The 22946-nt window shown below is 34.7% G+C and overlaps 1 protein-coding gene across 7 annotated transcripts in view; it reads right to left on the bottom strand.

The window, feature by feature from the left end:
- LOC149808553 (ral GTPase-activating protein subunit alpha-1-like) overlaps positions 1–22946 on the bottom strand; it is a 274534-nt gene that overhangs the window by 11398 nt on the left and 240190 nt on the right. For 3 of the 7 annotated variants that reach the window (XM_089978987.1, XM_089979001.1, XM_089978959.1), the window contains one exon: positions 14705–14741. The exons of the other annotated variants lie outside the window; for them this stretch is intronic. In XM_089978987.1, the coding sequence (XP_089835113.1) occupies positions 14713–14741 (29 nt within the window). In that variant the 3' untranslated portion in view covers positions 14705–14712. The remainder of the gene's footprint in view (positions 1–14704; positions 14742–22946) is intronic. 7 annotated transcript variants of the gene reach the window in all.

Here is a 22946-nt window from a genome sequence, read left to right as displayed (position 1 = left end):
CTAACCTGGTATATGGCAGTTTGAAGGTGTTAACAGCTAATAATTAATTCATGACATCAATTAGACAAGTGTGTTTGGAAATACAAGGCACTAGTCTATGATAGTTAAGCACTATGAAGATTTAGTTCTGAAAATTTAGCACCCACAATGGTGTTTACCCATGGGCTTTAATTTCCTCCATACAGACTGATCTAGTCCAGATCTGAGCCCCATGGGACTCGGTGATGGATACCTTACTAACTGCACTGGGAGGGACCATATAGATCTTTTGAGTCTCCAAAGATATTGATCCAGTCCTGCTCTGAGTCCTGAGGGGCTCAGTGATGGATCCTTTGCAGCTTACCGACTTGGGAGGGGCCCTACTGACCTTATTAGCCTCCAAAGGACCAATAGGTCTCAGCGATGGAAAAAACTAAATTCTAAAGAAGAGGGTAACTTTTTTCTCCACTTGTATGTATGTCTGTGTTCAGTGAGGTCCCAGACTTGTCTGACTGACCATAGAGAACAAAACTGGCAGCCATCTGTCCTTACTAACTGGTACATGCCATGTAGGCAGGGTGCAAATCTCCTAGGGCTCTTAAACTGGCAGCCATCTGTCCTTACTAACTGGTACATGCCATGCAGGCCAGGTGCAAATCCCCTAGAACTTTTTCTGCCAAACATTTACCAAACACTTTGTTTCTCAGACACTGCTGTAAAGAAAAACTCTACAAACTAGAACAAATCTTGCATAACAAAAATAATATATACGAATTTGCATGGAAACTAGACTAAATATAAATTAAACAGCAATACTTCACCTTCCCAGTCAGTCCAGATTTAACGTGAATGAAAACAACAACAAAGATGACAGTAATACTTAACTATCTGAGCACTGGAGACGAAGGAAAAAATGTAAAAAAAATAAAAACAAAGTTAAAATTGGAATTAAAATGAAATACCATCCTTTAAATTACCATACAAAAATAAGAGGTATGTGAATACTAAATACAATATAATATGCAAGCTGGTGTGAGGCCTCCTTCCATGAGTAGAACTCTGCAACAATGAATAGAATGTGAAATTTTGGAGATCAGTACCTCAACAAAATAAAGGCAAGGGAGGAAACAAACCAGACATGTAGGGATAGCGAGACTAATAATACCTATTCAAAGAACTGAAAGCAAAGATAATCAGATGAATTTAATTGGAAAATACAAAAGGTTACCCCAATGCCTGGTGGGGCAGGGATAACCTAACAGCAAGGTTAAGAAAAACTATAACTGAAAATGACAAGAACTCTCAAGACAGTCTCAATTTTATGCTATGCAAAACACTTCGACTGAGGTATGATACATGTAATAAAAATGCCCGATTTGCACTAGAAGACGCAAAGCAAAAGCAAATCTTTTGCAGAGCATAAATTTTCCAACCATAAACTGGCAAACATTCAGAGCAAAGATGATGACTACTGGGCATACATTGAATCATAGGGCAATCTCCTTGGGAGGATGCATTCTCGGATCTTTTCCTGGTAAATCCTCATTCCATATTTGGTGTAAATCCATCAAGTTCTTCAAGTTATTGAGAGGAAAATAAATACATGATGGAAAGGACAGGACGGACAGAGTTGGACACCATGACTCGTACAGCAGGACATAAAAACTGGTGACTAAAACATTTAATTCAACCTATAATATATTTCTGCTGTAGTACTCATTCATCTATATCATTCATACAGAAAGTCCATGACAAACTTCAGCAATTTCTAATACTTTGGTTACCTAAGGCAATCCACCATATGCAAAACTAATGAAGAATTTAAAAAATTTCAGTCCTGATATTTTCCTTTATAAAATCTTGTCACATCTTAGTCACTTGGATACAAATCTAAGAGATTGTGTGAACTCATTCAGTCATCTAAAGTTCTGTATAAAAAATTGAAGACTAATGGAATAACATTTTTACATGAATACCATCTGAATCAGTCAGAGTCAAATGGTCCTATAGTACAACAGTATAAAAAAAGAACTGGGGCTGATAAATATGGAACATAATTCCGCAAGAAGAAATAAGCAAACACTGAAACAATAATTTCAGAAAAGTGGCAAAAGGTACGGTAGCTGGCACATAAAAAATAAAAATTAAAAAACCCCATGATATATGGATTGTTTTAGATCCAGGCAGAAGTTTTGTCAAAAAGAAATATAAACACCAAACAAATAGCCACATATGGCATATAAACATATTGTAACACCCCATGTGTTATAAAAGACCAGAGTTCAAGACTTAAAACTGCTTTTTATAAATAATAAAGGTGAGATAGAACATGCCTTTCAATATTGCAAAGTGACTTCACATCAACAGTGTTTGTCACAACAATATCAACTTCTGATAATATAGAGCAGCCTTGTGCGTCTAAATACCAAAAAGACAACATTTAATACACCATATTATGGTGAAATTAATTATATTATTAAATTCATGCGCATGTTAACAGCTAAATTTATTAGATTCTGACACAGTAGTGTAATCTCAGTGAAAAAAAGTAATTTTGTACTAGTGTGGTAGGAGATAGCAGCGGCTTCATAAAGAATTACAATATAATAAGGCATTTAAATTCAATAGCAATCATGTAACAAATCTACTTAAAATTTCTAATAACAATTTGATTCAGTTTTAGGATTTTTAAGGTGCCAAAGTTAATATCAGTTTGTTTAAAAATATATAACTGATGATTTTAGAATACATGGTTGAAATTCTTTTCTACTTGGATGTTCATACTTTGCCGCTCTGACAGCTATCTGCCAGTGCACTGTCTGCACTCATATTCATAGACTCCTATTCACATCACTTGACCTTAGTTAGCCAATCAATGTTTGTCCTTCTCAGGGCTAGCCATGGGGTTACCAAGTCAAATGTTCAACCTGCATGGCAAAATCCCTCTGAACACAAAAATTTAGACAGAATTAAGTTGTTCTCTCAATGTCCATTTTTACTTTTCATCTAATTTATATATTCATACCTATGATTACATAGAACTGAACATAATGGACAAATGAATTTCAATGCGAATTGAGCAAGAGTACAATGTACTGATGATGCAATGAGTTGTAATATGGTTAGAAATAGCCCCTATCAAATGCCTACTATTTTGCACACTAAAGTAAAATAACAAGTTCTAAATAACCAAGAACTTATAATAATGAACAGTAAAATTAGTTCTAACTTAATGTTCAACAAAAGTCAGACAAGAGAAATGTGATTCTTTGGCTGGGCACATTGATTCCATCACTATCCTGCATCTCTGCTGTTTCGGTAACAAAACTCCACTGAATGGTTGAAGTCACTAACTTCTTGACTAACTTCATGTTTCTGGCTTTGATATTCCAAAATCATGGAAGGTAATATAATTCATTTCCTAAACTATTCATGTGAAATTCCAGCACAATACATGCATGGTCCAGCATGGAAATGAATAGGACACAAAAACTGCTAACATGTTAACTTCTTTCCACTTAATGTTGATGTCCCAGGGCTTGATGTCTTTAGATGAACTCCTTGACAAATTCATTATATACTCATGACTACCGAGTGACATTACGGGACCACAGCAAGGTTTTATACTCACATTTAGTATAAGACTCAGAATACACATTTATAATAGATACAGACGGCGAATGGAAGAAGTAATTCACATGTGGTAGATGTTTTCAGTGACAGATAAAAATGACATGATCAAATATCTCAATGTTTAACATCAAATAATCTTCACACATTAAATGGAAAATGTTTGCGCATGCAAAACTCCATTCACAATACCATTAAGGTATATTACAATATAGTGAACTGCCTCATGTTTTTCTGACTTTGTTTCATGTTTTTTCATTATTAGTATTATTATTGGAAAAGGAATGTAGTTCTTATTAGTGCCTAGTATTTTGGTTTGTTGAGTTAGGTATTACAATATAGAGCTGACATATCAGATGGAATTAAATTACACTATATGATAGTTACATGATATCCATAGAAGAAATACACATATCATTGTATCAAACATCATTACAATCTGTTTTATGACTGCATCTATATGATAGTATAGAAACTGAATAAACCCTAATAAGGCCGATTATTCTATGTAAAGGTAGTTTACAAATCAAAAGACATAACAATATGTAGAGTGGTTCCTGAGCAGGGCTGGTTACAAGTCATTGTACTATGAAGAATTTATTCATTCAAAGAGCCTTACCTCCTTCCCTCAAAAGAGGCTCTGTTATATGTTTACACTGACATATCTGCATATACTGATATGCTTACAAGCTAAACTGAATAACAATATGCACTATGATTGCTCAACTCTTGATGGCAAGTAACTGCCCATATTGAGCTAAAAGTATCAAATAAATGAGTTCATCAAAATGGATGAAAAATGAATGAAAACCTTAAAAGACACTGTGTCATGAGAGGGTCAGTCTGAAGTGAGATGGCATGAAAATATGACTGAGGGTTAATGGTTATGACTATGCTAATAAAAGGTGTGGACATGAGGACCAATGGACAGACAGTGGATAATGTGATGATTATAGAGGATTCACATCTCTGGAAGCAGAAATGGTGAGGTTATGACAATCGGTCAGCAAAAACTTCTTCAGACAAGTCAGTCATATTATTTCCTTTGCAGCAGTGTACCCTTTTTTTTCTTATTTAATTGCAGTGTGTACCATCTGCAAACATTCTTAATTGGTGATTTTTAGTTGCTGTGTACTGAAACAATCTTAAGATATTTTAAAGAAACTCTAAAATACCAATTTGATAAAAACTGAAGTACAAGTTGCATTGGTTATGTAGGTGTTCAGTAGTGACTATTTCTGCAATGGGTGTGATTTCTTAAAATTTGATTAAACATACCTTGGTGATTATTCACTTTATTTCAATCCACATAAATATTCCTTGGAAAGTTATTATATACACACTCTAAGAAATATGTATAGCACATCCAATGTTAAAGTATGTGGACATATTTTAACAAGGTCAACCTAAAGGTGTGATGCAGTATGAACCAGATTGAATGTCCTAATGAATGCCGGCATTTTTGAGAAAATTTAAATACCCTGTGATTTGTTATGATTAGACCCAACATCTTTTTTTCTGATCCAGTTTAATACCTGGCAACCATTACAAAAGTCCACAGTGATCAATAATTTTCATTTTGAAGTTTTTTGATGACAGTTAAGGTGCCGAGCATTCAACAATCAGGATTGAAAAGACTAAAAAAAAAACCATATTAATATTATCTTTTAGAACATTAATTATAATATTTAAGATGTCCCTACATGACTGCACTGACACTTTTGAAATGTGTTTGCTAACAAAGATGGGTTACCTTAGTCCCGGAAATAACCTAAATGCATGATTTGACAAATGAGATGATCAGAAAAAATGAACAGGTTGACAAAGGTAACATGCTTTGGTGGGATAAAAGAATTTTTTTTCACTTTTCAACTAAACAAAAACCTTTACCTTTAGTACAAAAATCTTTGTTATGGCCTTTTACCTTAAACCTAATATCATGGATAGAAGATCATTAACTACTCTCATATGCTGTCATACCTACAGGACAAGCTTGGTTAAATCCATGCTGAATATTATTTTTACTTACTATTTTCATAGTCTTTTATAGTTTTAAAAAAACCCAAGATAATGAACTGGCCTGATTTGAGGTATTCTTGAGAAATATCCACAAACTGATAAAAAACCATTCATACTTGTTTGTGCATCATACTCATAAACCATTACAGAAAAAAGCCCAGGTCAAGAGCTTGGACCTTCTAACCAATATCAGCCTGCTGACTATAACTTGTGAATGAAAAACAACTAAATAACTGTGTATGTGATTTAGATCTTTATCGTAACTTTAACAATTTTCCAGTCATATCACTACAATGTCTGCTGTTTGGCAGTTATAGTGATGTCTAGCACTGGGGCATAATGCTGCAGACACCTAGTCACATTATCCTGATACCAGGCTGACCAGCCCCAACACAAACCTCTTAATGCTGAGCACCAAGCAAGGCAGCTGCTAGTACCATTTTTATGTCTCTGGTATGAATCAGCCGGGGTTTGAACCCACAACCTCCTGCATCTGAGGCATTTGCTCTAACCACTTAGGTCACCAGAGTGGTCAACTAAATAAGTCTGGTCCAAATTCATTTTTATATGTACATTTTACTGTGTTCATAAGCTCATTTAAGTACAAAAATGCAAGTGGTGACACCTAGGTCTGATTTACAAACTCATTCACAAGTGGCAATAAAAAAATTTCAAGATGGGCACCATGACTGCCATGTTGGAGGTCAGATTGGCACTGCTTTCATTTAGAATCATCTATATATCATAAAAACATTTTCATTTTAGTCAAAACTTCATGTCAGCAGCAACATTATCTCAAACTTCTAAGCTGTCTGTATTCAAGGATATATGGCCATGATGGAAGCCCAGACATGCCTATCCCAGAAAATGTTTTTGAGGGATGCCACCACCAAAAAATGAGGGACAGAGCATGAAAATGAGGAACGTAAGTATGTTAGTGCGAATGAACATAATAAATTCTCTCAAAACATCATTAAATGCCAGTAATGCATATTTATAGTAAATATTTATGCATAAAACCCAGTACCCACCTATTTACAATATATATGAATATACAAAATTCAAGTTCAGGACTACACAATTCATCCAATGGGACCTATAGTAAGCACTTTTCAGGGGCTGCAGCTCATTTTCTGTGTAGATCCTGTCTTGTAGCCGACCCTGTCTACATTTTGAAATTAAAAGTGCCTCTACAGTCTCTGCACTCAATTTGCTCCTGAACTCTGATTTGTTTCTCACAAGGGAAAACAACTTGCTCATAGTGGTCAGATGAATGTGGTATTGTCATTATTGAAAGCATTATTTTTGGCAATATTTTGAAGACTGCTGTTACATCTTCCTTCTACTGGCTGATAGCAACCCAAGTTTCATTGAATCTTTTTCTCAGACATGACTGAATATCTGTAGACTGATATTGTGCCATTTCCAATTTCACATCTGCTGCAGTCACTTCCTCAGGTAATAATGCTGAAAATCTTTTAAAGAAATAATCCAAAAATGCCATTTTAGTTTCTATTGCAATTCTGGATCCAAAATTTCAGCATGCTTTAATAAATCGTCTTTAAGGGGCAACTTGTCTCTAATTTATTTTCCTGATGTTTCAAAAAACTTTCTTGCCCCATCATAAAAATCTTGCAGCCTCTTCTCTCAGGTGGACCTCATCTTTTCTAGCAGTAAAGTATGTTGCAGGCTGTCCAATCAAAATATCTTCATCCTCTTTCTGATGGTACTTAACTTCAAACTGAACTTCTGTTACAGACTGACAAAGCAATGCTGAAGACTTCACAAACATCAAAAGAATGGTTTGAAGAAGCTTTTCAAGATGTGTATTAATGTAGCACATGTATTAATCGTGCATCACACTGTTGCTCTGTATTCACATCATGAAATGGTTTTCGAGCATCTACCAAGAAAAGACACACAGGGCAATTAGTTGGAGAAGAGAAGGTGTTTCTCAGCTTACAAAAGATATGGATGATGCTGACTGCTCTTGCTCTTTGAAAAATTCATGAAGAGGGTCCTAGTTGTTCAGAAGTCTTTGTAAGCACCTGCTGATGCTTAGCAATTTAGTTGAAAAACATGTTTTAGAATTTTATTTGCTTTTGTATCATGTAGAATCTGCATATCTTTGAACACTACTTGCTGTTTACTGCTTTTGTCCAAATAATAATATACATCAATCAAAAGCTGATCAACATTAAGTGGCAGACATGCAGCACCCTTTTCTGCTGCTATATGTATCAGGTGACACACACAGCCTGAAAGATATAAACTGGGTTGCTCTTTAATCTTAAACTCGTAGACTCCTCTGTCCTTCCTAACCATCACAGGGGCACTGTCAGACTGAACAGCCAAGCAATTCTTCCAAGGAAAGTCATGATTGAATATTTCTTCACCTGCTGCAAAGCCTTCACAAACAGGGATTGAGAGAATGTCTGATGTTACTGATGATGATACTGTATCAAAAGTTCTAATAACAAAAGGAAAGATCTTGAAGTTTCCTTGATCATTGCTTCCATCTGTAGAAACAGTGAATGGGCAATTCCGCATTCTTACAGCTAATTTTAATGTAGTATTGGCTGCTATTTCTTTAACAATAGCAGTTCCTTTTGATCTACCACAATGAAATTGTTTAGCAATGTCAGAATCACTAAGCATAATTTTAAAAGTCTTCGAAATTTTTTTGTCAAGTGTGCTCATAGGCAGGTTGAGTTCAGTAATAATATCTACCAACTTCACCTTAACTTCAGCTCTTAATTACATCGGGCTTAGGCATAGAAGATGAAGTCGTATTAGATTCGGCCGATAATGAGAAAAATCCAACAATTTTCTTAGAACGTTTAACTTCTTTTTTCTAGGTTGGAATGCCTTTTTCCTGAAAAGTGTCTGCGAATATCAACCATTCCTCCAGTCTTTATTGAAAATTCACAATTACAGATGTTGCAGAAAGCATCTGTGTCTGCATTATTCCCTGGCTTTATGAATTCATAGTCCTTTTAATATACGTTTTGAATCACTTTCATTGATATTCAATTGCTTTTTAGAAGCCATGAATGTTTTTGTTCAGAATAAAAAATAATTCATTGTAAGCAGAATGTAAAAGAATCTGTGAATGTAGATTTTTGTATTAGAACTGCCTAAGAACACACATGTTTGCATTGGCTATTTTAAACCATTGCGCATGCACAGATTTGATAACTTCCTGTTCTGGTCAGTGATAGCATATTTTATGACATGCAGATTTTTTATTCCCACTTTTTCAGATTTTCAACACTAAATGTGTATTTGCGGAGCACAAAGGCAAATTTGGGCATTTTGCAGGACTAATACACAAAATGCGGGATGGTAGGCATGTCTGAGAGCCTCTGATTTCACTTAATACACACTGAAATATCAGAGGATTGGTTGAAGATTTCTTAAAAAGGCAAGATCCAATATTATTTTTATGTGGGGTTCAGATATCCAAACTTGTGATTTGGGAACATAGAATTTCACAGTATTGTGAAGATTGAATTTTGCTGCTTCTAGATTAAACTGAATTTGTATGCAAACAAGTTGAATCAAATTTGGTTTCTGAGCGTGGAAGTTTGGTATTGGAGCCAAAAGAGGACATCGTATGCAGGATTAGATGGATCAATGATAGTTTTGGCAGTACATGTATATTGAAAAAAGCCAATTTTGTTCATCTGAGAAAAAGTGATTTACCTCAACATAGAGGCTTTCTGAAGGGGAAAGTTCTAAGTGATCCCAGACAACATCCATGTCCCTGATGGTGTATTAGATCAAGTATCTGTAGGTTAAGATTTCAAATAGATTTGCACACAATCCAGCTAATGTTAAGTTTAGCTCTTTTTAATTTCCTGTATAACCAGAGTAAGACCTTCTGTTCTGTATTATAATTTGTTACTGACCTTACCTGTATTAAATTCAAAGATTTTTGACATTTGTCCCTGAGGTATCTAATATCAGCATGGAGAGTTTATGGAAAAAAGGAAGCATTACAAATTTGGTCTTCGCCATAAAATAGTTTTGGATGATCTTGAATTGTATGTAATTGGCAACTCATAGAGTTTGACCATTTCTGAACTCTTTTCAATATCATGCATACTTTCTGATCTAAAGAAGGTCAAAAATGTGTGGACATATAATGAGCAGCCAGTTACTGGGTTAAGGCATTTCACACTATTGTTAATTCTGAAGTTGAAAAAAGTGACTTACAATATTCTTCCTTGAGGTACACCAAAATTCTGGGGCATAGCTTTCAGAATGGTTGTATCTACCTAAAATTCTTGAGTTTTTATCTTTCCAAGAATTGGCCATAGAGATAATACCTCTCTCTCATCCAGGGAATTCCCATCATATTTCAAAACTGCCATTGTAAAGCCTTTGCTGAAGAAACCAACACTCGACCATAAAGATTTAAAGAATTACCCCCCAGTTTCTAATCTCCCATTCATATAAAAAATCTTAGAAAAGACTGTTCTATCCCAGCTTGTATCTCATCTGAATTCAAACAGTCTTTTTAGCCATGTACAATCTGCATATCACCCTTGCCACAGTACTGAAACTACTCTTCTAAAAGTAGTTAATGACATTCTCTCTGCTTTGGATAGCGGAAACATTACAGTCTTCACCCTCCTTGATCTGTCTGCAGCATTTGACACAACAGCCCATGATATATTACTTCACCGTCTCCAGCATGTATTTGGCATTCATGATAAAGCCTTACTGTGGTTCAAGTCCTACTTGGTCAACAGGACACAGATTGTGTCTGCAAATGGAATACACTCCAGCCCAGTTATTCTATGTTGTGGTGTTCAACAGGGGTCTGTTCTTGGACCTGTTCTCTTCATTCTATACACTCAGCCGCTCTCAAGTGTCATAGATCATCATCCAGTGTCTCACCAATTGTACGCTGATGACACCCAAATATACAAATCTAGCCACCCAACTAAAGTTGATGCTACCATCCAAGGTGAAGAAAGGTGCATTTCTGATGTGAAATCATGGATGACATGTAACAAGCCGCAGATAAATGATGAAAAAACTGAGGCCATTCTGATCACAACACAAAGACTTTCTCAGTCACATCCTTTACCTCAAACAATAAATATCAGTAACACCAACATTAAATTCATACAGTCAGTATGAAACTCATGTCATGAACATATGCAAGGCTTCATATCTTGAGCTGAGACGCATCAGCTCCATTCGCAAATATCTTTCAGTTGATGCCACTAAAACACGTGTGTTCATTAGTACTTTCAAGACTGGACTACTGTAACTCAATTCTGTCTGGTTCATCGCAGTATCTACTTCAGAAACTTCAAAAGTTTAAAACACAGCTGCTCAGATCATACTTAGAGTACCACGATCAGAGCACACCATTCAATCTAGAATCAAACACAAAATATGTTCTCTGTGCTATGTTTCACTGATGGACTCCAGTCCAACATACCTATCTGACCTCACCCATGTGTACACACCAGCAAGATACTTACACTCCTCTTCTGACAATCATATACTCATTATTCCCACTATGAAAACGAAGCCATATGGACAACTTTCTTTTGCATACCAGAGCCCAGCAACATGGAATGAATTATTCCATTGAACTTAGACACAAAGACACAGCAATCCCATTAAAGAGTGCTCTTAAAATTCACTTATTTCAACTGCAAGAAAAAACTTAAAGACCTAATAATGTTTCCTACCTTAAATATTTTCAGCATGTTGTTTATGTTTTTTTTTTAATTTCATGGTGTTTGTTTTTTTGTAATAATATCATTGTATGTTTTTTTATGTTACAGGTGTTGTCTACTTTTGCAAAGCACTTAGAGCTTCTAAAGATTAGGCGCTATACAAAGTCCTCATTATTATTATTATAGCCAGGCAGCACCATAGACCTAGGTTGAATAGGTCATTTGTTATGCTGTACTTACATGTGATGTCATAAGGTTTCTCCGAGACAAGATGGCTGCTTTTTTTCCCTTCTTTATGAAAGGTTATGTAATAAATGTTTCAAGTCTGACTCGATATTAATTTTGTGCTTCTCTGGAATCAGGTTCTCTCTGGGGCTGAGAGGAACAATGTACTAAAATTGGTTGAATTCTGTTACAGAACTATATTAAAAGTCAGGAACGAAATGAACCAGCAATATCTATTTTTGGCACCAGTGCCATTAAGCTTGCTATAGACCTAAACAAACTGTAGGGTTAAGGGAATACATGTATCAAAATCTGCTCCTTAGAAATTCAGTAATCTACTGGAAATGAAGAAAGGATGCCCACCAGCCAGCCCATCCACCCACATGGATGGTGTAAACTATAATCCCCACCAATATAAGTTGTGTGGTGTAAAAACAACTCTTAACAGCAAAATTACTACAATTTTAATGATATTTTAAACAATTATCCCTGTAATCATTACCTTAACATAAAGTACCTGGTAAAATATGAAAGTATCTTGGATGAAAGGTTAAATGAAGATTTCTTTCTACCTTGACTGAAACTGGATAATGAAAATGATACTCCTTTACTTCATAAATATGATTCCAAAACTTTTCATGCTTTTCCCCTAATATATGATAATCATCAAAATATCTTTACTGATTCTCATTAGCATAGTTAGAAAACAAATTAGTGAAATAGAGTATGAGAAACTATCATATGATCAGGCTTCAAACCAACGTTTCATGCTGATGAATGAAAGAAAATAGATACAACTGAATGTGCATTACCTTGGATGATACTAAAAGTAACTGGGATGCAATATAAAGAGCTTCATTCCAGAACAAAGTTAAAAATACAACAAGAACATAACAAAATAACTATCATGCTTATACCTTGAAGATTTCATGCTCAAAAAACACAAGAATATTTTACACGCATAGAAACAGAAATTTTATTATAAAGTTATCAAGAAGCTTTACTGCATGACGCCTTGACAAATATTGTTGGATTTTGTATACATATGATATGCATTGGATGGAATCATGAGATGACTATTTGAAGAGTTCATAAGAACTTTTAGGGACTACACACGCTATATATAGATCCATTTTACAATATCTGGATCATCCTGTACTCTTTATATCACTGTCTTAAAATGTGCAAAATTGTATGTAAAAAGAAAGAAGAAAAAAATACTCCATTTTTCTCTTCTACATTTTCAATTAAAAAGCCTTGTGATTGAGTATGATGCAGAAATGAGTTTTAATTCATGTATATGTCACAAAGGTGATGATAATGACAATGATGGTACTTAATAATTCAACATGTGATGGACAAATGCAGCGTAAGTGACAATAAAATCTCTGTAAATATACCAAATCAACTTTGATCCATTGCCTTGCACTTGTATCAGAGACTGTATAAAGATTTATATCTATACAAATAAACCATAATGTGAAAGCAAGCCTGACACCAATAGTCAACTTGAGCTTTAATTCAGCAAAGTTAAAGGAACTCAAAGAAGCAAAACCGTCAACAAATGGAAGATTTTAGTCTACCATATGATACAGAAATCATAAATTAAATCTGGTGTATATTAAGTGACAATGCCATACAAGTACATGAAATCAGGTTTCTAAATTGATTATCATCGGTAGGAGACACAATATGAAATAAACATATTCAATGATTAAATGACAGCCTGAATAACAAGTATTTTTAAATTAGTGTTTCAGAAGCCATGTTTATTACTAAAATTATAAAGAAGTGACAAGCCATGGCCTGCATACTGAGAATGCCCTCAAGCTATATTCCAGATCTGAAGTGGGTGGTAAAAAATGTTAGAGATAAAAATGAGGACCAAAACCCTTTAAAAACGAGATTAATCTTCAGAGTGGACTGATGTTAAGCAAAATATATGGGCAGTTGATCACCAGGGTGGGCTTGAGAAAATATATAAATATTATATTTACTCACAGGCCCTGATGAACCAGTTCACACTGCATCAAAAAATCGAGGTCTATGCAGTTTTCATTTATATCTGACTTACACATGAATATATACAGTTCTAATAATGCTTTCTGATGCAACTATAATAAGATGAAGATTACACACTACATACAAGGTTATATTTTGAAAGGGTGACAGACTGATATACCAATTCTGTTTTGTTTATAGACTGCAAGATAGTGTAATTTTAAGGCAAGTAAAATAACCTGATAGGCTTATATATAAAGGAGGTAATTTGTTTTATTCAAGAATACACAGGACATATTATAATATGCCAATTACCCCCCTGCTTTCATAACTATACAGGCAAGTTCGATTTAATTCTATCACTGCAGCATGTAGTCCAAAATCAAAGCTAGTTATCAGATTACTTAAACAAACCCTAATGCTTCATACTGCAGATAAGTAGTATAGAATTCTTGCCCTAACTTTAATGTTATATGACAAATTATTCATCAACTGCACAGATATATGCTTATCATTATCATATTTTCTTTTAATTTGATATTTCCATATGCAATTTCTAATGTATCCGCTTTCCTCCTTTCCTTCTTTCTTTTTGCATTTTACTAAATCATATCCACTCTGATGAAACATCCTCAATGTCTGGCAGAGAATAATGCAGTCAGAGTAACTTAATACTAATTTAGTTCCTAATTCTTTTAAAAACTAAAAACAGCTCTGGTATTCCTAAAAATTTCAGCATAAAAATTATGTCAAACAGTTAAAAATGCCTATGCAAATATAAAAATTATGTCAAACAGTTAAAAATGCATATGCAAATATAAAAAGGCAGATGTACAGAAGATCCTTAAGATACATGCAAGACTTTTATTGTACTCCATTCCATTCCTTTCCTTGCTCATGGGAAATCCTGATTTTTATAATAAACATTAAGCATTTACAAGTGTTGCAGCTTTAGAGAAATGTGTGGAAATAAGACATGCTTCCTAACATTGCATTTGTCAAGGTTCATAACAAGGATGGAAACACTGACTTTCCTAAGATTAATATGTGCTAATAACATGAAAGCAAGGTGAAATGTAAACGGAACAAAAATGACAACATATAAATCAACTGAAAAACATTCAAAATATAGTCATACACAGACTTACCATCTCCCTCATCCAATCTTGAACAAGTCTGTGAAAACTAATGTTTTGAAAAAAAAAGAAGAATCGCATCTTACTTAAGTCTCGAAGTATTTAACTTTCAGCAATATTGAGAAGACAATAAAACTATAAAGAATATTCAGGAAGGTTGGGTCCGAACCATTTAAACCAAAGAGCATTATGATACAGGTACTAAGATAATAACCTCTATCCTATACCATGTAACATTTAACACTGCATGCATTTATCTGAATTTGTCTACATACATGTATGCAGAAGTTGTATTTCAAGTATGCGTGTAATTAAAAGCTATCTAGAATTCTAAACAATTGCATGATAGCCCATACACAGTGAACCTTCCATAAATCCCAGCCACTCAGTCTGTATTTGTCCTCCTACCTCTGAACACTGGCAATCTCTTATAAAACCCCAGCAAACACTTTTCTGTATTCCAACAGTGCCCTGTTTAGAAAAGTTTCACTGTGTAATCCATCTGTTATCTTCATAAACCACCTGTTTGCTGGAAAGCATTCATTAGCACTCTTTCTCTGTGATTTGGACCCCATGGTCAAAAACAAGAGTGTCACAGAATTATTTGTCTTAACTTCATAATGATTCACCCTAATTAAGAACAAAATCAAGGGTTTTAGGAAACATAAGAAAATAAAAACTTTAATCCAAATCACAACAAACTGTTGCTGGCGATACAAGTGCTGGAAAAGTGAAGGCTATATCTCACTTTCTACTAACGTGGGTCAACAAGATGCAAATTCTGGACATTGTTTTGGCTAAAAATTAAACATTTTGGAACTCTTTTTTTAAAATTCTCCTAACAAGTTCCATCAAATGCTTGTAATAAACAAAAAGTTAACAAATGGATTAAGAAAAGTTAGCCTACAGATTCTAGTTCTCTGCTTTTCCAATCTATGTTGCTGATGTAATGAAAACAATGCAATTAAATCGCAAAACAAATAGTAAAGAGAAAATAGCATTCTGTGATTTGATGTGAAGTCATTACAAAATAAATGTTAGTGCCTATATCAGTACCCCTACTTCGTGGACAAGCAACTAACATGAGCCTATGCATATCATACACACATTAAGAAATTAAATATTCCTCTTATTTAATACAGGAAATGCTGCATATCATTGTTGAAATATGTTTCAAATATGGTGTAACTTCTTTATATGATTTTTTTTCTTTTGAACTGTCTGCCATATTAGTTCAACTGATAACTATTTCCATTTTCAGCCTCATTTTTGTGTGTGCTATATACAAGGACATTGTTGCCTTATTTGGAAACGTAAACAGATCATAGTAATAAGGTACACATTGAATCAAAGAATATCCAAATATGGCAAAGCAAGCCTTATTTTGACAGTTTCATGACTAGCACGCCAGCAACTGTAATCATACTGCCATGGTAGTTCAGTTCAGTTAGTGGGTTCAACTAACTGTTAAGGGATGCAAAAATGGCAATGGAAGCACAGCTTAACCATACAGCAAAGCCCAGTAAGGAGAGCTAAATATTACACAAAAATCCCAATAATATCCAACTATACTCATGAACTTTAGAAAGTCATAATGAACAGGAGTCCCATGTGTGCCTATTATCACCAATTTATCTTACATCAGACTAAAACCCCATGCAAAAATTCTCCTTAGAGAATTTTTAAAAGAGGTCATGCTGTCCCATGAATATTCAGGACTGCGGCTGTAACTAAAGAGACATCAGAATAAGTTCCGAACATGTGCAATGTCTTGGCACTGCAAGGTTCCCTGTCAAATTGCTCTAAATTGGTTATGTGAAACGAGATTCCAAGTTTCAAAGCAAATGCTATATATTTGATGGCACATTGGTTTCATTTGTGTACAAAGTCAAAAAAGACCAACATTTCCAGTGCCTCATTCATGGGCCTATCTATGAATTATTCACTAAATGTAAAATGATGATATAAATATATCTTTGTCATTGTTATGCCACGAGGCTGCATATTAAAATTTAATGCAAAAAAAAGAAATAAAATTAATATGTTCCACCTTACAGGTAAACATAAAATTGGTTCAAGTTTCATTGAAAAATTAAAGCTGTTGTCAAGTTTGCATTAAAAGTAAACAAATATATAAAAAAAGTCCCCAAAGCATGTGCGAGTTGAATCATTTTTTTCTGCAAGACATGTAGTCACTTCACCAACCGAGCTAGTGTCCATCCTGAAGCTCCTGGTTCAATGAAATCTACATAACTTTTACAATGTAGCTTGCCTTCGAGGAAACTCCACTTCCACTGACAGTACCTTACATTTCTAAAAATTAATACTGTAACAATACATATCATGAAATGTTTTTACCTATACCTCAATTTTATAGCCAATAGATATTTAGTAGTTTATTTCAGGAGTCATAAATATCCCCCATGGATACGGATGGAAGAGACTTGCCAATTTGAGAATAAATTAATTCAATCTTTATTATATATTTTGGGAAACTAATCAAATATCTACTCATCTTTAGTTACAGTCTCATTTATGTGCTAGGATAGTAATATTTAGTTTGCTGAACACCAAAATCTGATGAAACCTTCCATTACCTTTCAAATCCCCAGTGGTGCCCCTCTAAAAAAATAAAGGTATACTAGAGCAAGGCTGCATAACACATAAAAGGAAATAAAAAAGGTGAATATAATTTCTTCAAACTTATTTCTTTTCAGTAATTTTAAATGCAATACAGCTAGGAAAAAAAAAATATGCAAGCAACTGCAATTCATTTTCTTTACGCATAGTGGTTCTCCAGCTCCGATTTGGATATGATTCAACAGTAACAAAATACAAATGCTACAAAGTATATTTTTGAAATATTTAAGTTTTAGGATACCTGTGCAACCTTGCTCCACCATATTTTGAATACAAGTGTCTTTGCAATAGGTATAATGTTAGAGTAATTAGTTGCCACATTATCAGGCCTAACAAATTATCAGTGTTTCTGTTTTCATGCTAAGAAACTTGTATTGGTTTATTGGAATACAATTTTTTAAAAACATTTTACCCCTTCATTTCCTGGAAATGAACCATGGTTGCATGACCCAATTTTGTTCCTTTGAGAAAAGACACTGCCATTATTACTAAAAAGCATGATGTTTTACACAGATATATACTCTCTGTATAATTACTATCCCTAATGGTAAAATGAACATGAAAAATAATTTGCATTTATTACATATAATTTGCTGTAAATCTGACAACAATCAGCAAATGGCATACAAATGTAACCATTATTGCACCATTCTTTTCAGTCTACATCCAATAGGTGTGAAAATACTGAGAAATGAACATTATCTTGAATATTGTTACCTATGAACAAAATGAAATGTAGTTAGGTCACATCATTCAGAAATCTGAAATTTGTTAGTATTTTCTTAAAATTCTGCTTTATCATTGGAAGTTTTCTAGGGTTGACATCTAGAAAACTGGAGGATCTGTATATTCATGTTAATAATGGTAATTAGATTTTTAGTGGTTCTGGTGAAAAGCATATCTGGATATTGCTTTTTAAAAACTATTATTAAAAATACCAAATATAAATCTAAAATATTGCACAACTAATAACATTTAGTATATGAAATACCATAAAATAACGAAAATACATGTAATAACCAAAAATGTATATTCCTCTTGCTATCTTTAACAGTATGATGAGTTTTAGCTCAGTATATACAGCATTTATTCAGATTTTCAGTTGTTGGATTGGAATTAAAATGTTAAGGACCGCTTTCCGTTCCAGATTGTTTGTCATATGCACTGCATGCCCAACCATATAAAAGTGTCATCTTCAGCAAGGTGAAGAGCCTGCAGTCCACTGGGGAACTTTGTCAGTGGACAGTTGTCCACAATGTACGACATGGTCTGTAGAGCACCACAGCTACATGAATAGTCAGTTGCCTGGCCCCATCGGACAAGGCTGACAGCACAAAATTCCATGATAGCATTATTATATGCATCATCAAACCATAGTTTGTTGACACATTTAGAAATTACTGAAGTTTCTGGTACTGTATCCCCAGAAATATTCTGGAGTATCTTGTAAATACAGTGGAACCCCGCTATAACGCGATGATCGGGGTCCATAAAATCGGATCGCGTTAAAAGCGGGGTCGCGTTAATGCGGGGTTTTACAATATTTAACTTTTTTCCGAGAACATATATGTGTATACATGTACAATGATCAAAAGTCGGCTTATCATCAGATGAATATTAACTGGAATGCATTAATTAAGATATATTCAAAATAATCGATGGCTAATATATTTATAGGTTATTACTGTGCATTAAAAACATTTACTAATTTTTATTTGTTTGAACGATAATACAGATTGACCGATAATACCAGACTATCGCTATATCATGAAAAGTGTATCAACACCGTATGCTACCGTGCCGTCGTGGCATGCAGTTCATCCATAATGGATGTAATTTCATTGAAAATCGTACAGATTTAAAATATTCAATAATTTTGTAATAGTCTGAATTCGTCGTGTAAAATATAGGATGAACAAAATATTGAAACCATTTACTTGCCGTCTGATATCGTACGGTCATTGCATGCAGCTATTCCCGGGTCTACATACGGTGTCTGTACAAATTTCATACCGCTAAAATTTTATCATATGCGACAACTGCAAGAATAATTAACAATCAACGCATGATTTCAGCGTGCAAATAACTTTTATTTCAGATTTTGCGAACATCAAAAGAAACATGTGAAAACTGCTAAATTAATCGTTGCGCAAAGTGCAAAGTCAGTGTGGTTCCAAATTTAAATTTCATCATTTCTTGAAAAATATATCCAATGACGTTTGCTTCTTTGCCGCGAACTGTTGGGTCCTAGCAAAGTCAAGAATGTTTCTTAATTGAAGGACTTTGACGCTGTCAACATCTTGTGTTTCCAGCCACCTTAAACTTGCTTCTAAATGTACTACTGCTTCAGACACTTTTGGTGGGGGAGTTGGGGTGCCATCGTCATCGTAATCATTATCGTCACTGGTTTCAGGTTCTGATTGTGCAGCTTCATTCTTCCTGCTGACATTTGTAACAATTTCGTCATCTGATATGTGTTCGTATATAGGGCAGATGTCATCTACTGAATACCAGTTAAGGATATCATGATGACTGTGCTCGTATTTTTTGATAAATTTCAGAAGCCAAGCGTTGTACACACTATTTCTCGTACGTTATATATATCGTATTATTTTAGAATTCATACACGATCACTTCTCCAAAATCACTTAAAGAACCTGGATAAATTGTTAAGTTCCGATCGTTTATTATTAAAAGTCATACGCGAATTCTTCCACCAAATTATAATAAACGTTTTACACACTATTTCTCGTACGTTAAACAAATATTTTCACGGTCCGATAAAAATACACGTAAATGAATTTCAAATTTCAGGAACCATGCCACGATCATATTATTTTAAAAGTCACAACTAATCTCATGCCCAAAATGAAGTTAATTTCTTGTTTTGTTTTTTTTACTTTTCTCCAATTTTTTTTTCTCCATGTGTGAATGAATATACGAAATTTCGGGAGCCATGCTACGACCGCGTTATATCCGAATTCGTGTTATGGCGGGGCGCGTTATAGCGGGGTTCCACTGTATAAGTATTGGATCCATGATGTTGTTAAAATGATCAACTGACAAATGTAACTCCGCCCTAGCCCTTGAGGTTTGGGAATATACCACCTAATGTATACTGGAAAGCAGTTAAGCCACTGAGATCATCACCAACTTCTTTTGAATAGTCAAGTAAATAAATCATATGGATTGCAGATAGTCAGATTTAAGGATGAGTAGGATAATGGGGCAGGATGCAGGTAGTCATATAACTTGTCATTGCAAAGGCAAAGATTGTCTTTTGAAACAAAGTCTTATATTTTATTCCCTTGCTCATACTAATCTTTACAGCCAAGAGCAAATGATGCAAAATAAAGGTGTTGGTAAATGTTCAATATGAAGGTATAGATCAGATTGATTGATTAGATTTCCTGGAGGGAGACTGTGCAAAATCTAAGAGTATGGACACATCTCTATAACCTGTGGAGCAGTATTGAGAATAATTGGGCTGTGAGGACTTTTTTTATTGATGATGGGCACTCTTCCATTAGCGCTATCAGTATTTCTTGAAATGTCATTGGTTATGATATTTTGAAAATCAACTGTTTCCCAAAGGCATAAATTAATGGCTCATGTTCTTCAAGGACTAATTTCATGAATATTTTGCCTTTAAAGCTCATCAATTCCATAGAATTGTGGTGGCAGAGGTATTTTAATGAAAATACTGTAAGTAAAGGGCTGTTGTGTTTGTTCCCTGGCGTTGTATGAGGGGACTCTACATTGTCCATACTCTGTAGACTTATGAACTTATTAATGGTATGACAGGATTGTCAAATTTGTTCAGGGGTCCAGCAGATTCTTTGATTCTCTCTTTATTCAGTCTGAAGCGCATACTTCCACTAGTGCTAGTGGTCTGCTGCTCTGCTGGTGAGTTGGATCTAACCAGTTTCTCACTTGTGGAGCTTGTTTTCATGTGACACACTACTGCTATGACCACTGAAGTAAAAAATTTGCTGCTTTTTTATGGACTTGATTTTATTGGTCTTTCATTAGCAGTGTTGAGTTTCTTATTGGTAATTGCTGTTCAACTAGCCAACTGCCTATTTGACTTCCCTCTTATTTGGGTGTTTGCTAGAACAAGTTTTACAGGTGCCAAGACTGTAAACTTGGCTTGGTCTTGCTGTGTGGCCAAGTAATGCCAGTCTTGGTAAAGACAGAATTTACGTGGGGTTTTTTCCCCACCTTAGCAAAGCTGGCATAGGATTTACCAGCAATAATTGTGGAGTTGTGACTTCCATACATTTTCTGGCCTCAGGGAAGCTCAGGTTTTCTCATGCATCATCTGTACCATTTCCTTCTCTTCTTCCACTTACGGCAGTCTAAGTAGTCCCCCTAGCAATTTTCTCATGATTTCCTTTGTTTAGGATGAGCCATTGTGACCCTCCTCTCCACATCTGGAGAAGATTGATTTCCTCTTGCAGACATCTCTGTGGTGGAATTATTTCTGTTGGTTAAAACACCACAGAGGGACAGAGTGAACCCTGCTTTGATTGATACAAGCAAAGAAGTTCAGCTGAACAACAGAAATGAAGTGTTTGTGGGAATCAACTTTCTGTTAAAGTGATTACTGATCTGAATCACTTGGGAGATGTACTGAGATTTTCAAGGATCAGAATCTGAATCAGAAATATGGGGCTCCAGAGGGGTACCAAGCAATTGTTGACTGATAGATGATGAACAATGCACAAAGATTACAGGGCTGTACCATAGGCTCACTTGGCCCTATGGTCTGGTGAATTAAAAATTAAGCGAGCATTATTTTAAAGAAAAAGTCACTCAAAGCTATTTCTTATTTTAAGGGACATTGTTATAGCGAATCAGCATCACTGGATCGCAAGTTCCCCAATTAGAAACATTATATTGTCCTGCTCTGAAAACAAAAGGATAAAAGAAGCATGACCATGCTGGAAAGGGGAAAATGACCAAGATGTCATGCATGCATCCTGTATGTGTTCTATGTGCAATCTCTGCATATTTCAGGAATGTCTGATACAAAAAGGAGCAAAATAGTCTTAAATAAATTCAATTATTCATCTTATTGTTACACAAATAACATCATTAATATAAATCACTGGACATTAAAAAAAGAATTACTATTTCTCAGTCTAGATAATTTAAGTTCTAATGAAAATTATCATTTATCCTTAATATCTCGTCCAGAAAATTAATATTTCTATTGTCTGGCTTGTCTATTGATGAACTGGGCAAGATCAACATTGGCTGGAAGAAGGATAATTAGTCATCCTTACCTGCCAATCAAGAAAACTCACAAGAGAATGTTTCAGTTGTTTTATTTCACAACCAAAGAAATTTTTGAACCTCGGTGTTTTACCCTATTTTTGTGTGCAAAAACTAAGTTCATGTACATACACTGCCATCAGATCTATGTGTACTGTCACAGTACCCATAGAACCCAGTGACTGGTCTGATAGAAGAAATGGATCTCTAACCTTGACTGTGATCCTCTTTATAAATGTATGCAACAGGTGACTGTAGAGAGTTCTAATATTGAAAATGTTACACAACATAAAGATTGTCTGCAACAAAAGAATGAACTGTCAAAATGATATATATC

This window comes from Sinohyriopsis cumingii, chromosome 1 (assembly GCF_028554795.1).
Source record: "Sinohyriopsis cumingii isolate HCF-2022 chromosome 1, ASM2855479v2, whole genome shotgun sequence".
Classification (NCBI taxonomy): Eukaryota; Metazoa; Mollusca; class Bivalvia; order Unionida; family Unionidae; genus Sinohyriopsis; species Sinohyriopsis cumingii.
The sequence above is the reverse complement of the archived record's forward strand: the minus strand, read 5'-3'. Positions and strand labels throughout refer to the sequence as shown.